The sequence below is a fragment of the Pituophis catenifer genome, unplaced genomic scaffold, assembly GCF_029215685.1.
Source record: "Pituophis catenifer annectens isolate HBS135680 unplaced genomic scaffold, rPitCat1.0.hap2 SCAF_13, whole genome shotgun sequence".
Taxonomy (NCBI): domain Eukaryota; kingdom Metazoa; phylum Chordata; class Lepidosauria; order Squamata; family Colubridae; genus Pituophis; species Pituophis catenifer.
This window is the reverse complement of record NW_027256893.1, coordinates 739,433-756,799: the sequence shown is the minus strand read 5'-3', so window position 1 is coordinate 756,799 and position 17,367 is coordinate 739,433. Positions and strand designations below refer to the sequence as shown.

At 46.3% G+C, this 17,367-nt stretch overlaps 1 protein-coding gene across 1 annotated transcript in view; it reads right to left on the bottom strand.

Annotated features, from left to right (window-relative positions):
- The window catches only part of HYDIN (HYDIN axonemal central pair apparatus protein), a 422,362-nt gene that overhangs the window by 16,052 nt on the left and 388,943 nt on the right, over positions 1-17,367 (bottom strand). Inside the window, exons 71-79 of the mRNA XM_070952742.1 lie at positions 11,877-12,015; positions 11,171-11,336; positions 8,718-8,865; positions 6,969-7,176; positions 5,536-5,757; positions 3,241-3,410; positions 2,390-2,588; positions 1,471-1,629; positions 468-748 (exon numbers count right to left, since the gene is read on the bottom strand). Coding sequence (XP_070808843.1) covers positions 468-748; positions 1,471-1,629; positions 2,390-2,588; positions 3,241-3,410; positions 5,536-5,757; positions 6,969-7,176; positions 8,718-8,865; positions 11,171-11,336; positions 11,877-12,015 — 1,692 coding nt within the window. The remainder of the gene's footprint in view (positions 1-467; positions 749-1,470; positions 1,630-2,389; positions 2,589-3,240; positions 3,411-5,535; positions 5,758-6,968; positions 7,177-8,717; positions 8,866-11,170; positions 11,337-11,876; positions 12,016-17,367) is intronic.

Sequence of the window (17,367 nt, the reverse complement as noted above, 5' to 3'; positions counted from 1 at the left end):
ATTTTAATATTTGTATTGTGTGTTTTTAATTCTGGCTGTTCACCGCCCCGAGTCCTTCGGGAGAGGGGGCGGTATAAAAATTTAATAAATAAATAAATAAATTAATTAAAAAAAACAAAACAGCCCCTGTGATCATCCTGCCTATCGCCAATCACGCGCTGCCCGTGCATCACCAATGCTTCTGCCTGCAGTTGGCTATGAGTTATTGGTCCCATGCAGCAAAATGCCTGGGTCAAATGGTGTCTGGGCAAATGGGCAGGGACAAAGGGCAAGGGCGGAGGGCCAGGGGCCCGTCGGCCGTGGAGAATAGCCAGGGGAGGGCCAGTGGAAGGGGAAAGCTGGCTGTGAATTGGCTGAGGCAGTTGCCTGGGGGTGTGGCCAATGGTCAGTGCCTAAATGTTCCATTCTAGGCCAGGAGGGGCACAAGAGCCAGTGAAGAAGCTCCCTGATAGGGCTGGCTGGCTTACCCCACTCCGAGATCTCCAGAGTTCTGCATCACAATGCGCCGAGAAGCCTGGCTCCGCAGCACCACAGCTCCAAAAGGGATGTGATCCTGGTCCAGGTGGACTTCAATGCCCTGGCAGCAGCCTTGCACAATGAAGAGGGAGTGCAGGACCCCCTGGCATTCGAGCAGAACCTCCTCGGAGAAGGGCAGGATGCGGCTCTTCGGACTGAATGTCACCTCCACGTGACAGGTGCCCCCCTGGGGCTTCAAGGTAATTTCACCACTGGGAGACATAGTGAGCACCTGTCCAAAGACACCCAGTGGAAAAGTCCTACCTGATGCAGGATGCTCCTCTCCTGCAAAGAGTCCCAACTGGCCAATCTTGCATCCAGCAGGACAGGCAGATGTTCAACTGGAGAGATGTTTTCAGTGGGAGAGATAGCTGGTCTTCCTCCAGATGCATGGACAATGGCCTGGCTCCAAACAAGTTCCGAGTTTGGGCTCTGCTGTTGCCCCAGAGACCAGGAGCCCACCGTGCACTGCCTCCTCCTTTCCTCACAGAAAGTAGAGCTTTACATGCAGATTTTTATCCCATGGGAGGCCCACCCTCAGTTCTACTAAAGTCAAGAATGGCAGCAGCAAGCAGGAGAGGTCAGCAGGGCAGGAAGCTGCTTCCAATCAAGCTGCACTAGTAACTTGGCCACTGCTTCCCCGGCTGGACTCACCCACACCCTGTGCCTCTTGGTCTTCAGCTCTGCCTCTGCCCCTGGGCACTCTCTCTTGTCGGCCACCCAAATGAAAAGCCCCTTCCCTGCCGTGCTTGAAAGGAGGGGAGAACCCAGGCTCCAGGAAGGCCTGTGCTCCGTGCCATATGATGCCCTTCACCCAGGAGCCTCTATTTCTTGGCATTGTCTGAAGTTGGAGGGCAGGAATAGCCTCTTGAATCCCCTGAGGCAGGAGTGCCCACCGGCCGCTCACCCTGCTGAGGCCCTCCCGGGCACCATCTCAGAAGGGACAATTCCTACCTTTGCTTCCTGCAACTCCGGGATGGAAGCCACAAAACTTAGACTGAACACGACAAAGAGGACACTGTTGTTTACTAGTGTGACTCCCTTCTTCACAATGTGCCCTGGAGGGACAGCTCCGAATTTCAGCACTTTCTGGGGAGGCTCCACAACATCTATCTATGGGTAGGAAACAGACGGGACTAAGGAAGAGAAGAAGTGAATGAATTGGGGGGGAGGGGGGAGGAGAAAGAAGGGGGAGGAGATCAGAGGGCTGAACCAGGGAGGGAACGGCTCAATGGGGTCCTGCCCTGGGCCGCTGCCTGTTGCAGTCAGGGTGGGGTCCTGATGTGCTGATTTGATACAGCTCTTTTTCTCTTTCTTTCTTTCTTTCTTTCTTTCTTTCTTTCTTTCTTTCTTTCTTTCTTTCTTTCTTTCTTTCCTTTTTCTTTCTTTTTTTCTTTCCTTTTTCCTTCCTTCCTTCCTTCCTTCCTTCCTTCCTTCCTTCCTTCCTTCTCTCTTTCTCTCTCTCTCTCTCTCTCTTTCTTTCTCCTTTCCTTTCCTTTCCTTTCCTTCTTCCTTCCTTTTTTTTTGGAAACATCACAGCACAATATCAGCAAATCTTCTTTAAAAAAAAAAATCAAGCTCCACTTTCATGAATGTGCAAGCTCTTTTTAGTTGTGTGCATAGAAGATCAGGACCCTTTAGCAGACACACACACACACACACCTTATCTTTAGGTGACTACAGTGAGGGTAAGGAGCAGCTCCTAAAAACCTAGCTCCTTGCTTTCAATTCAGACTTCTCAAAGCTGCAGGAGCAACCAGGCAGGAGGTGCTGAAACCCCTCGTCCACAGAAGAAGCACCCTGAGCAGCAGGTTGTGAACCCCAAATCTCATCCTCTATCTCCCTTTTCTTCTAAAAGCCTGCCTAATCTCACCTTCATCTCAATGCCCTTCCCAAAGAGCTCTACAGTCCGCTGTAAGATCCCATTTATTTCAAAGGTGATGATTTCACGGTAGGAAATGGCTTCTCGGGGATAGAAGCTGATGGGAATCTCCACCTTTTCTCCAGGACTTAGAGCTTCAGAACGGAAACCGATCTCAAGGTAGGCTGTGTTGGTGAACAAGCACTCCACACTTTGAAGAGATGAGAAGAAGATGGTTAATCGGCTTTGCAAATTGTATTGGGAACACCTGACTTGTGTTGCCATCAGAGTTTCCAAAACTAAAAAATCTAAATAAACCAGCATTTAATCCCAGGTGTGTTAAAATTAGGTTTATTTCCCCAGAAGTGATTTGTCCTGCATTATAAAACTTCAAAATCTCACTGACCCCTTCCCAAATTGGCTGATTCCAAGAGGAGAAAGGGGTTGAGACTGTGGAAAGACAAGGAGCCTGCTTGTTTCGAATCCAGCACCTTCCAGTCTTGCAAGTTCCTGGCACCTCCAGGGCTCTTGCGACACAAGAGCAGAAGCCAGTGCAGCCAATGGATTTGGGCCCCAAGGTGCCATTTGGGAAATAAGAGCTTCAAGAGGGAGAAAGCTGACAGAGGGCCCAAACCTTGCGATGGAAGGATTCCTGGATGTTGTTATGTGGAGAACTTTTAATACATGGATTACAGATGTAATCCTTTGCAATAAAATCATTTTGTGTTTGTTTGGGAATGTCGATGGACAGATGGATGGGAGTGAGTGAGTGAGTTCTGAGTTCATCCTTGATATGCATTCTCCTCACACATCAACCTACTGCTCCAAATCACCAGTTCTCACCTCATAAGGCTGCAACTCACCTGGCTTTCCTGCTGTCTTTATTAGTGATCACCAAGATTCTCTTGGAAATGGGCATCCCAGCTTGGTAGATAAAACAGTTGCCAAAGTCCACTCTGAGGGATGAGAAATGGATGCTGGGAGCCAACACTGAGCCTCGCAAAACACATGTAAATGTGGGGCCGTGGCTTATCTATGAAAGAAGGAAGACACGGTCTCAGCAGAGCAGAGAACCTGGCCTTCTTCAAAGAGGCTTTATCATTTACTTTACCATCAGTGACAGTTTATGAATATTATACTTCCATTGCAGACTGTTCTGCACTAGATTTCATTAATTAATGCAACATATTTTATTTTAACAGACACGGTGAGAAATTGAACAACAAAACACGTACACAGTGAGGCTAGCAACACTAGAAACGTAAAAGGTGCAGGTAATGGAAAGGATTCTATTAAGAGTGATCAGATATTCTTACATTTGCAGGCCTATTAACATGTAATGTTATGAGAACGTTTGATCTCTGGGTAAACCAAGATGTATGAGATTTAAAGTTCATCTGATAAGTTTTAGATCAGTTATTTCCGAGCCAATTGTTCCCATCACTTCTTTGTTAAAAGATAAGTCACCCTCAGATCAATGGTTGATATTCCGGAATCAGAGGTATCTGAAACAATGGGGTTGTCAGATCCCTAAAAGTGATACTGCCATACAACTGGAGGACGGGGGAGACTTGGATTAGATTTATTAGTATTGCCTGTGTCAAGAGATATTTTACAACCCATATCCTGGTGCCATAGAGCCCTGAGATCCTCTTTACCTGGAGAAATTTTTATGATAGCCATGTGGGCTGTTTCACTTTAAAAGATAACAGTGGGAATGCATGTTTGTTCGGGTTCTCAGGGAAGCTAGGAAAGAAAACATCTTCACACTTGTGTATTGGCTAAAATCTGCATTCTGACTTAAAGGGAGGGGTCTCTACTGCTTTAATCCTACTTGTCTTGCCTAAGGGTATTCAGATCGTGCTTTAACTAACGCCGGGCTCGACAATGGCTTTCACTTCTGCTTAATAAAGGAATCCTTTTGAACAACCAGGTTTCAAGAGTTCATGCTTTCTTAAGTTGGAAGGAGAGGCAATCCTTACAGGGGTGTTTGTTGGACGTGTGCAGAAAATATCCCATCAATGAGTGGGACATTGTGGGCATCTGAAGAAAGAGCAGCTGGTTGTGGCTGGCTGATTTCTCCAAAGAGACAGAGACTTGCTGCAAGGCTTGGCCACTGCAACACCACAAACAGCAGAGCAGGGATGAAATGCTCCTGGTTCAGACCGGATCGCCCAATCCAGTAGCGATGGCGGTGGGTGGTTCGGAGAACCGGTAGCAGAAATCCCTGCACCCCTCATGCCCAGCTGAGCCGCACAATCATCAGAGACTTTTTTTTTATTTTATTTTTAAAAGCACTCAGCTGGGACCGTCAGAGCCTTTAAAAGCATTTTTTTCTACAAGGTTGTAGTAAAAATGCTTTTAAAAGTAAGAAAAAATAAGTTGGCCACGCCCACCCAGTCACATTACCCCCACCACCACGCCACGCCCACAGAACTGGTAGTAACAAATTTTACATTTCACCACTGCAACAGAGCCACAAATGTGGTTTTGCTGCAGGAAACTAGCTAGGAGACCGCCAAAAGCTCATTTATTTCATAGTTGTTGCAGTCAAACAGAGCATTACTATTTTATAAGCCACTTTTTCTCCATGGCATCTTCTTGGTATCCCAAAATCACAGAGGGACCCAGTATGTCCATAAATATAAGTGAGCATGTAAAGGATGTAATTGTTATGTTGATGTAAGTTCACTTTGAATGCAATAACTGCAGAATAGGAATATATTAAAAAAAACAGCTGGATTTAGCTGGGAGCAAGTCTCGTTAAAGACCAATGGGGTTGAGTAAAGGAGGATAGGCCTGGGACCATGTCTAGATACAGTTTCCCCAGAAAGAGACTTCAGCTAGGGGTTTTTCCCCCATATTTTTATACCTTCTTCTTTTTCATATACAACACAAGGCAGCAAAGCTACCCTGCTCCTTTCTGCTCCTCTTTTCCCCATAAGAGCCCTGTGACCTGGTCATTCAGCAGCAAAGTTGGATCTAGCAGCATAAATGGCTGTCCTCCTGCTCCAGCCAGTACTCCTGCTGGCTGAGAGTGCTTCCTTCCTCCCTGAGCTAGATTCCCCCACCTGGAACTGGTGCTAGACATCCAGGGCTTCATGATACAGCAATGGGCAATGGAAGCCTTCCGGCAAACAGGGCCCCTACGTTCCTACCTGCAGCTTGAGTTCAATGTCCTTTAAGGTGAAGGCCTTCAGCGGGTGGAAGGAGAGCTTGGCCTCCACCCGCTCTCCAGCCTCCACAGCGCCACTCTCTGGGGAGAGGGCAAAATACTGCCAGAACTTCTTGGCCTTGCAGAACTCCCAGGAAAAGGTGAAGTTGAATTTGCCGGTGTTGAGGATGGAGAAGTTGCACTCTGTGTAATCGTTGACTTGCATCTGTCCCGAGCAGAGAGAAGGCAGTCAGTCGCTTCCTCCCCTCCCTCCAACTGGAATTCCAAGCCAGGTCTGCAAGCCTCTCCTCAAAGCCGGCCCTGCCTTGCATTCCCTCCTCCGCCCCCTTGTCTTCCAAGGCAGGTGGGCCTCCTCACTGACATCAGCACCTGGCCAGACTTCATGGTACAGCAGCTCCCAGCCACAGGCCCCGAGAATGAAAGGATGCTCCACACCCAGAGAGAAAGTGGCCCCACAGGAAAGTCCAGGGAGTCTGTGGTTTGGGTTCCCGTGGAGGGAAGTCCAGTGCAGCCCCTCAGGTATCGAAAGCTCAGCACTTCTGTCTCCGCCCTCCAGGGATGTTCTTGTGAAATGCCATATTTTGTGAGGCTCTCAGAATCTGCACCCCACCCTCTCCCACCTTCCTCCACATGCCGTCCCACCTTCCACCACAATCCCAGCAGGATGGAAGGAGAGGGGACACCCCAGAATGTAATTAGACTCCAGACCAAGTTGGGTTTAATAGTAGAAACAATCATACAGAAAAATCCTTTCTAGATTTCTGTCAGGTAAGGAAGGAATGGTCCCTGTGGTACCCAAGGCAGCCATTGCACCTTCCTTCAGCATCCACCACCATCACAAACACAAGGACCTACAGAAAACCTGACATTTTTGGCAATATTAAGTGCCAGCCTCTGGTACCAAAAGTTATTTCAGGCCCCAGATTTTCTTTAAAAATTGACTTTTTCTTACAAAATATCAATGATGGACAGTTATGGTTGTGTACTTTTGGTGGACCTGTTCATCGATTTGGAAAAAAGATAAAATTCCAAATGTGCTCCTGAAATGTGGCAGGCTCCTGAAACAAAGAATTATGAAAGCCCAACTCCTTAGCTTCCAAGGAGTTCAGATCCTGGTCTGATCCTTCAAGAGGGAGCAGAAGACTCTGGGCTACCTTTTGGGATGGCCATGACTGACAGCTTATAAAATCACTGAAACATAAACTTCTAATCCACAGGGTAAAGGAAGAAAGAGATTCTTGGGGGGTGGGGGAGGATTGAATTGGCCAGGAGACATGCAGCTGATCCTTTTCTCTTACAGAACTGAAGATGCTGAGTAGGAAGCAATGAAGCGAAGCACAACAAAGAAGAAGGGCTAGGAGCCAGCTTCCCGCATATACGTTCAGGCCAGGCTTGCTCTGCTCATGGCCCTCTCACCTCACGGAAGTGGATCTGCTTTGGATGCTCTGGGTTCAGCTCAGTCACCACCCCGTGGCTTTCTTCACACTTCACAGACACATTCATGGTGTGGCCAATGGCTTTGACATTCAGATAGAGTGGCTGGCTTTTCTTCTTGACATCACAGATGAGGTTAAAATTCACTTCCCCTTCCAAGGTTGGTGTGAAGTAGATGTGAACAGGGAATCTGGTGAGAAAACACATTTGCTGGGTTGAGTTGGCTCTCTGGGCCTGAGATCTGGGTGCCCAGGCAGTGATTGGGCTGATTTCTGGGCTTCTGCCTTGGCTGCACATGATGTGCCTCCTGTTGGTTCTTTATTCTTTGGTGTTTTTACACTGTTTTAATTATTGTTAGCAACCCAGGTAGGGTGAGATAAGCAGCCATATAAATTGGACGAATGAATTAGATAAATAAAATTAATTAATAAATTAATAAGTAAATGCCAAATTTTTAAAATGCTGGTCTCTGGTTCCTGAGCAACTTCCAGTAAAAAATGGACTTATCCAGATCTGCTGTTGATAGCAGGGTGGCTGTTTATCTCTGTACAAAGTCAGAATTCAAGAAATGAAAGAATTTCATTTAATGATGTGCACAATAGTTACATCCAAGGACCCTAAAAAAACAAAATAGGAAAGCCTCAGCAAAAAACCCCTGTAAAACATTTTTTAAAAGAGAAATACAGGTAGTCCTCACTTTACGACCACAATTGAGCCCCCAATTTTTGTTGCTAAGTGAGACATTTGTTAAGTGAATTTTGCCCCATTTTATGACCTTTCTTGTCACAGTTATTAAGTGAATCATTGCAATTGTTAAATTAGTAACACAGTTGTTAAGTGAAACTTGCTTCCCCTTTGACTTTGCTAGTCATGAGGTCGCAAAAGGGGATCACAACATCTTGGCACCCTGCAGCCATCATAAATATGAGTCAGTTGCCAAGTGTCTGAATTGTGATCATGTGATCATGGGGATGCCGCAACAGTCATAAGTGTGAAAAACGGTCATAAGTCACTTTTTTTCAATGTTGTAAGTTCGAACAATCACTAAATGAACTGTTGTAAGCTGAGGACTACCTGTATTTCTATTTTTGTACATTTAGTTAATCAATTTTTATGGCCATCAATTTGCAAATTGCAATTCTGGGAGGCTACATCAGGTTAAGAGAGACCAAAAAATAACAAAACCAGAAATAAAAACAGCAGTGAGTATGATACATTTGAGAGCCCCCACAGTCAGTCTCTTAAACCATCTTCTTCCTATCCATCCATCCATTGTGCAAGCCAGACTAGGCACTCTACAGCCCCCTTGGCCACATCTGACGGTTTGGCTGTTCCTTCCCACAGTGCCCAGCCCACGTGAAGTCAATCAGAAATGAGAAATCCAATGTAAATAAATGTGCCACAGGAGGCAGGAGAAGAAGCCGAGTTGGGTCCAACTCTGCACAGTCGCCGGGTGTTCCTTCAGTCAGCTGGCAGCTGAGGGAGAGCGAGGAGAGGAAGTGCTTTTCTGCACCTGCGCAGCGCTCACCTGGAGCAGCCTGATGGAGTTTGAGGACATCAAACCAAGTTACATTGGTTCAGCCCTCCACAACAGTCCCAGTTTATCCCATGTCCCCTTGTTCATCCCTGCTATAAGCCACACAAACATCTATTAAGCTATCTCAAAGCCACATCAAGCCTCATCCTGGGGTACCGCTTACCCCATTTGGCACCCAATTCCCTCTCCTTTACCTGGAATGAGGCAGCACTACCCCTTCCATGGGCTGCACGGTGAGGCTGTTGATTCGCCCCTCTGAAAAACGGGAAGCGTCTCGGAAAGCAAAAGTGTAGGCTTTGTTCTCATCATTGTGGATATCAATGCACTCGCGAGCTTCATGTCCTGGAAAGAGAGAGCCTTTGCAGTGTGGAGTTCATGGAATTTAGGAATTAAATTTATCCCTTCACTCGAGATAAAATGGCTTGGCAAAAACTTGTGAAACAGATCTTAGTAACTGATTGCAATGTGGCTGCAAAAGAAGGCCAAGATGCTTTTAAGATGTCCCAGCAGAATTCCTAAATCATGGGAAATGGCTGTTTATTCTGATTTGGAAGGCTCCATTCTGGCCATCGCTGGCACTTCTAGGTAGCACCTACAGAGGATTCCTGGGAAGAGGGACGGGTTTGCCTTTGCGTCCCAAATGAATCTCGAGTCCCAATTTGCCAGAAATTTAGAAATCCCCCTCCTGTTCTATAACATTTTCCTTTGAATCTACAGGTCAATTTTCATAAAAATGCTTTCTATGTAATCTGGTTGTAAGTAAGGTAGCCTGACTATCTTACATACAATATGTTAATCCTAGGTGGCTCATGGCCACATTCTATAACACAAAAATGAATACAACCCACAAATGCCGCAACAACCTCAGACCCCACCACAGAGGACAACCTCCCTCCCTCCCCCATTTGTGGGCTTCCTTTGATCCCAGCCAGTGCCAGGGGAAGAGATGGTCATCACAGTCCTCCAGAGGTCTCAGAGGGTGGAGGCCCTCCTCATTTCAGCCATGAATAAGAACATTATTCTTTCACTCTGGCATTCTTTTTTTTCCTCCTCACTTTACAGTTTAAAATTACTTGCTGGTTCTCTCAAGCCTTAGCTAAACTTGGTGGAAAAAAATGTGGTTTGGGGACCAATTGGAATCCAGGCAAGGAGACCCCTGTGAGGCTGAAGAGAGATGGCCTGGGGCAGTGGTGGAATTTAATTTTTTTTACTACCGATTCAGTGGGCGTGGCTTGGTGGGTGTGGCAGAGGAAGGATACTGCAAAATCTCCATTCCCACCCCATTCTGGGACCAGCCAGAGAGGTAGTATTTGTTGGTTCTCTGAACTACTCAAAATTTCTGCTACTGGTTCTCCAGAACCTGTCAGAACCTACTGAATAGTACCCCCGGCTTGGGGGGCAGTGGGGGTGGTGGGATGTAGGGAAGAGACACTTTCTGGATTAACTCGCTCAGATGCAAATCCAACCTAATGGCCCTATTTCTCCATTTTGTATTAAATGTATCTAATTTACAATTAGCTCTTTATGAAATAATGTCATAGAAAGACTCTGGATGCTGTACCTGATCAGAATATCTCAATTAGTAAGATAATTCAATCAGCGGCCTTTGACATAGTAATAATATTGTTTTATATGAGGGGCTGAAGGCCTGCTAAAATAAAAGAGTTTCAAGAGCTTTCATGAGTGATATAATGAGTTCAAAGACAGCATCCACAAACCACATAAAACTGCTATGGTTCTCTAAAGAGCTCTCTGACAAACTGAGAAATGAAAAGGACATTTAAAAAAAAACAAAAACAGGAAAATTGGCCTATAAACAAAAACTGTGTATCATGGCCCAAAGCTGTAAAAAATACTAAGATCCTGGAGGTCCTACAAAAAGCCAAATGGAACTTTTCTGCAGGTATCAGAATCCATTTGGTCCCATCAGAGAGCAACCTCCCCAAGGAGAGCATCTTTGCCCTGAAGACCTGAACTCATCGCCCATTAAAGGAAGGGAGGGAGGGAGGAAGGAGTGGGAAGCGCAAGTGAGGCTCCTCTTCCAGGTGACCTGATTTAATATCTGCATTGCGTTTTTCTTTCTGTAGACTTGAAACAGCTGAAGTTTTAAGTCAGTTGCATCAGCTGAAATTTTTACTTATCCCGTGAGATCTGCTTTTTAATCACAATGATTACATGTAGTCCTTGACTTGCAACCACAATTGAGCCCAACATTTCTGTTGTAAAGTGAGACATTTGTTAAGTCAGTTTTGCCCCATTTTATGACATTTCTTCCCCCAGTTGTTAAGTGAATCACTGCTTCCCCATTGACTTTGCTTGTCAGAAGGTTGCAAAAAGTAATCACATGACCCCGGGACACTGCAATGGTCATAAGTATGAACCAGTTGCCAAGCATCTGAATTTTGATCACATGAACATGGAAATGCCACAAATGTCATAACTGTGAAAAATGGTCATGTCATTTTTTTCAGTGCCATTGTAACTTTGAATGGTCACTAAATGAATTGTTGTAAGTCAAGGACTACCTGTATATCAGGATCGAAGTAGAAAGGCTACTTCTAGCAGAGCTGATGGAGCTGCCTCACATGCAGTGCAAGCAGGACCCCCGGGACCCCCAAGCACCCAAGTCCTCCAGGGCTGCTCTTACCAATCAGAAGCGACTGGAGGTTCAGGTGGACTTTCTCAAAAGAGACAGCCGGGTCAGTGGTGTGACCCACCAGGAGGAAAGGAACTGTGATGTTGTGTTCGGAAATGGTGAAGGTCCAGAAGGATTCAGTAACATCCAGATGCTTGGGAATGAATTCGAATATGATCTAGAGAGGAAAAGACAGGTGCTACGTTCTGGCACAGGGTGGTTCTCACTGTGCAGGAATATGGAACAATAGGGATCCCGAATTTGGTGTTTTAATTCCAAAGCTTTTAAAAGTATGCTAGAATTCCAAAACAGCATTTAACTGTGGGATGTTTAAAGATTAAATAAAACTTAAAATATTAAAGTATATTGAAGACTTGGGTGAGTCTTTCACTGCTGTGGGAAGGACCACAGAAGGTTTTCTATCAGCTGAGAAGCCTTCCGTCCTCACCTCCAAACTGCTAGAAAGGAGATTAAGGTGGGAGCAAATATTCCAGCATTCAGTATCTGCTCTACCCCCCACCCCCCATGGAGAAAGAGAGCCACAACACCCTGGGGGAAAGAAAGGAAAGAGAGCCCTATGATGGGCTGAACCAGAAGAGGAGCCCAGCAGCTGGGAATTTCCTTCAAGTCGCCACCGGCTGCTCCCAGGCAGAAGGGGCTCAGAGCAGCTATGGTGAAGGGCAGAGAGCAGCCGAGCCTCCCTCTTCTGCACATGCACCTCTATCTTCTTCTCTGGCCGGAGGAGCCCCCGCTCGGTGAAACAGATGAAGGCCGGGGGAGTCTTCCTCTCGTCCTGCTGCTCACACCTCCACTGGAAAGAGTAGGCGGCATTGGTGGGGTTCAGGATGGCAAAGCTCCTGCCATGAAGAGAAGGGGATCATAAGGACCACCTAGCCAGATGTTTCCCTTTCATCAGTTGAAGCAGTAGGCATTTAATGTATTCGAAACAAATCTTTACATAGAGGAAAGAGTTACAAAACTACGCTTCACCGAGAGTTTCAGTTCCATTAGTTGAGGCTGAAACTCCCTGCCCGTTTCGGCTGGACTGGCACAACATAATGGACTGGGTGCCTGAGCTCCATGGACACACACCTATCAAACTCTTCTTCCCTTTTGTTATGAGATGCCCACCACAGAAAGGAAGTAAGAAACAAAATGCTGAGGAATTTCAGGCATTGGATAAGAAAAAGGAAAGAAAATCTGGCTAAAATCTCTTATCTTCGGCCTCCCTTTCTGTCCTTGCAAACTTTTCTTCCTTCCATCACATTCATCCAGGACTTCATGCTCTGCCTTTTTGTTACGTATGGACGTACGGAGCACCCATTTGCATGCCCACCACTGATTGGCTAATCTAGCGGTGGAAAAAATAAAACACTATCAGTGGCCAGCAAGACTGCCGGCACTGTTTAAAAAAGAGAGACCCTGCAGCCTGCCTCTCTCTTGCTCCTGATAGCGGCTGGAAATAAAGTGCTGAATGGACTATGGCGTCCCGCCTCTTCTATCTGCGCCTCCATCTAACACTGGCGACAAAGGTGGGATTTTGAAGAGGACAAGAAAAGGGGACAAAGGGCATTGACCTTCACCTCGTGGCATCCGTGGCCATCTTCTAGGAAGGAATGATCTTGTCTGGCAAACAAAAAAAATGATGACCAGCCAAACCTCTGCTGCACCGGCTATCTACGACCCATAGAAGGAGGAATGGCACACCTATATGGGATGATTCCGAATGTTCCTGGAAGCCAACAACTACCAAGACCTCCCAGACAGTAGAAAAAGAGCTCTCTTCCTCACCTTCTGTGGCCCAAAAATTTACAAGATGGCTCAGACCCTCGCATCACCGGCAGACATCGAATTGATGACTGGTCCACGCTGCAGAATATCCTAAGGGACCATTATGCCCCAACAGCAATGCCAATGGTGAGCTGAAATGAATTTTTCCACCAGCGGCAAAGAGAGGGTGAGACCATCAGCGATTTTGTGGCCAAATTGCAAGAAATTGCAACCAAGTGCGAATTCGGCAATCCGGAGGAGATGATGAAAAATACACTCATCTTGGGGATGAGGGACCTGACCCTACAGAAGAAGCTGCTGATTTGGAGGGGAGCCACCTTCAAAGATGTGGTCAAGGAAGCCAGAGCCACAGAAGCGTCTGATAATTCCACTGCCAACATCTGAAAGAGTACATCGCACCCAACAGGAGCCCGACTGGGCCACTGAGGTCCCTGAGAATGACGAAGACATGGACGAGGAAGAGGCAGTGAACCGAATATTCCCGGAAAGAAGGGTGGGCCAAAGAGACTATGATTTTAAACAATCCTGTTGCCCAGGGTGCATGGGTTTCCATGCTAGATCAGCTTGCCATATGCCACCGGTGCCAGTGAAAGGGTCATATAGCCAAGGCCTGCAGGGCCACCCAGCCTATACCATACCAACCCAGACCCCAGGCTGGTCCAGGGAGGCAAGGACACATGAGACTGGGGCCCCAAAGAAACAAGCGCAGGGAAGAACCCTACCCAGAAGCAAGAGGAATACCGTATTTTCTGGCATATAAGACGACTTTTTAACACATGAAAATCTTCTCAAAAGTCGGGGGTCGTCTTATACGCCGGGTGTCGTTCTCCTGTAACCAGGCAGACCAGCCCGAAAGGCTCTGACGAGCCTTAAATGGCTCTGGCGATCCAAGCTCTGACGATCCCAGCTAAGTTGCCTGCTAATCAGGCAACGCAGCTGGGATCGCCAGAGCCATGTAAAAGGAAAAAAGTTTTCCCCCTCTAGCTTGCTTATCTTAGCTGCTAGTCGCAACGCTTGCCTTGCTTTGCTTGCCTGAATCCATTCCATCAGCAAGCAACTCCCTGCCTGCAATCAGTTGTGGACTTCAACTCCCATAATTCCTCAGCCAGCAAAACAAAGCTGGCTGAGGAATTATGGGAGTTGAAGTCTACAAGTCTTAAAGTTGCCAAGGTTGGAGACTCCTGTTCTATTGGGTATGTTTTTTTCCCCTTTGGGAGCTTTAAAAAAAAATAGTTAATTGGGGTTTTTTTTAGTTGTTCTTTTTTAGACCTAGCCATTTAAAGTTTAGGTAGTTTTAAATTTAGTTTTCATATACAAATAAAAATAAAATAAAATAAAATAATATTTGTGCAGCTTTCTGAGATTTAGTGTGTTTCTGTAGTGTTTCACTCTAACTACACAAACACACAAAATCTCACAAAGCTGTATGTGGAATTTTGTGTGTGTAAAGTGTGAAAGTTGTTTTTTGGGGCTTTTTGTGGCTGTGTGAGGTTCCTGCTTGTTGCAGGGGCCATTTTGGGTCTAGCTCAGCTGCTTTTACATTGTGGGTGAGCCAGTTGATGTTTTTTAATTTTTATTTGGTGTGCGTTGGAAGAGGGGTAGTCTTATATGAGTATAGCCCAAACCCTATATTTTAACAGGAAAAGTCGGGGGTCGTCTTATACGCCCAGTCGTCTTATACACCGGAAAATACGGTAAATCAAACAACTGTGGGCCACTCAGACACATGTGACGGTGATAAATACCACATCACCATCCCTGTAGAGGGGACCCCTTGCAGCATGGAATTAGACACAGGGTCCTTCTTCACCACTGTGTCATGGCAGACATTGAAGAGCCTCATCCCGACAATGAAGAAAAAACAACTCAAACCGCAAAGCATTACTTTAAATGATTTCCAGGGAAATAACATCCCCGTGCTAGGAAGAACAATAGTGCAAGTCAAGTTCAATGACTTCAGTGGACAGCTCCCCTAACCATCGTCGACAACGACAAACCAACTCTACTGGGCCTGGAGTGGTTCAAACCGAAATGCTCCCGGTTCGGACCGGCTCGGGTGAGTAGGTAGTGATGATGGCTGGTGGTTCGGAGAACCGGTTACCAAAGAAACACTCACCAGAATGGGCCCCAGTAACTGGCAGGAAAAGATCGACAAATTCCTCTTAGCCCAACATATCACCCCCAGCACAACCACTAATAAAAGTCCGGCCGAGCTATTAATGGGCCGGAGACTAAGGTCACCATTGGACCGGTTGCACCCCCATTACCACCTGGAGATACCCCTGAACTGAACCCAACAACTCAGGGAGTTCGAAGAAGGGGAATTGGTGTTTGCCCATAATTACACAGACTGCCCCACTTGGGTACAAGCAAGGGTAGTCATACCAGGTGGAACTTGAGGATGGCAGGGTATGAAGAAGGCATATTGACCAACTCCAAAATAGACTAGGGGAGACCTGGTTAAGGCAACCCAAAAAATCCACCATCCAACAAGACCAGAATCCCGGGAGGCCACTGAGCCTCTGCCCCAAGGAACAGACAAAACAACAAGCGGAAACCCGTACAATAAAAAACTGTCCCTAGCTCCAAACCACACAGAGATCCTAGACTCAAACCTGAGGGAGGACCGCAAACACTTATCTGAGGAACCAGGAGTCCAGCAACGAGATCCAGGAACCGAAGGAGGGGCCGGGGCGGAGTCCTCCACGCCCATGGGAGTGTTCCAGGAGGTTCCTTCTGAGAATTCAGGAGCGGCAGCAGTCCTGACTGCACAGGCCGCCGCTGCTGGAACAAGTGAACTACACAGGTACGGTCATGCCCTGAAGCGCCCCGCCTACCTTGTGACTACATTGCCTAATTATAAATGTGATTAGTTGTGCTCTAACAAGAGGGGAGGGTTACGTACGGACGTACGGAGCACCCATTTGCATGCCTGCCACTGATTGGCTAATCTAGCAGCGGGAAAAATAAACTGCTGTCAGTGGCCAGCAAGACTGCCGGGCTCTTTAAAAAGAGAGCCCCGGCAGTCTGCCTCTCTTGCTCCTGATAGCGGCTAGAAATAAAGTGCTGAACGGACTACGGAGTTCTGCCTCTTCTATTCGCACTCCCCTATCTAACACTTTTTTTCTTTCTCTCTGTCTGTCTTACATATGTGATTATGGGCAGCTCACAAAGTTAATACACGCACACACACAAAAGCAAACACTAATCAAAACCATACAAGAAAAGCCATTACAAACATTAAAAGAAATGAAAAACTATTTAAACATAACAACCATAATTTGAAAAAGTGCAATCCAGCCTGCTAAAGATGTAATCACTTAGCAGGATCCATGCTACCACAACCTCAAGCAAGATGGTAAAGCCAAGTCTTTGGTCCCTTCTAAAGGCGAGAAGGGAAGGTAGAAATATTCTTTAAATAAGTCAGATGGCTGAAAGCAACATCATGGCATTGCAATGCCAGCCTTACCTCTTTTCTAGGCGCATCACACTATTAGCCATACATACACAAACACCAATGGAGCAGAGTTTGCCATGCAGTGCTGGCACCTGGTGTTTGCCATTTAGAAGCGAGCAGACACAGATGCATCTCCCCTTTCTCTTTGGGAGACCCTCTTCACCCCATTCAACCTCTTCCTCTAAGCTCATCCACTCTTCCTTCATATATTTGCTTGCAACTGGATCACCATTGATCCTCTCTACCACAAATAATTTCACTTTTGAAATCAGTCCATATTCATTTATCATTCATACATTCTTGACTGGATCTCTTGTTTTACAGAGCCACCGATCGACTGTTACAACCAAGTGGTATCACCACAGTACGCAACTAAACCACTCCAAAATACCCTAAGTAAATCTAAAGACTCAAAAGAAAAAAATTAGGGATAATTTACAACATACAGTGCAACTATGAAACACTAACTAGCACTCAGAAGACATGATAAAACTCCTTAATTTAACCCTCCAAAGCACTTACAACCATTGCAAAATTTGCACACATATACAACCCCCCCCCCACAGTCACTTGATTGCTACTAGAGCACTTGGCAATTACTTTGCAGTTTTGACCAGTTGCCAAGTGCCCCTCGACCAAGGCAATTACCATCTGCAATCTCCCTGCGGGCTTCCCCAGAAAGTCAGTGGTTTCCACCTGGGTTTCAGCAGAGAGGATTGGGCCTGGGCCTCCCCCAACCCCTTGAGGCACCCCACACTCCTTACTTTACCACACAGCCTCTAGTGCCAGAAGGGCTGGGATTACAGTCATTGAGCAAAGCAGTCATATGATGTCTCACTTAACTTTGCTCAATAACCAAGATTCTGGTCCCAATTGTGGCAGTGAGTCAAGGACTATCTCTACATCTATCCACAAATATCTTAAACCAGGGTAGCCATATAAATCAAAAATAAGTAAATAA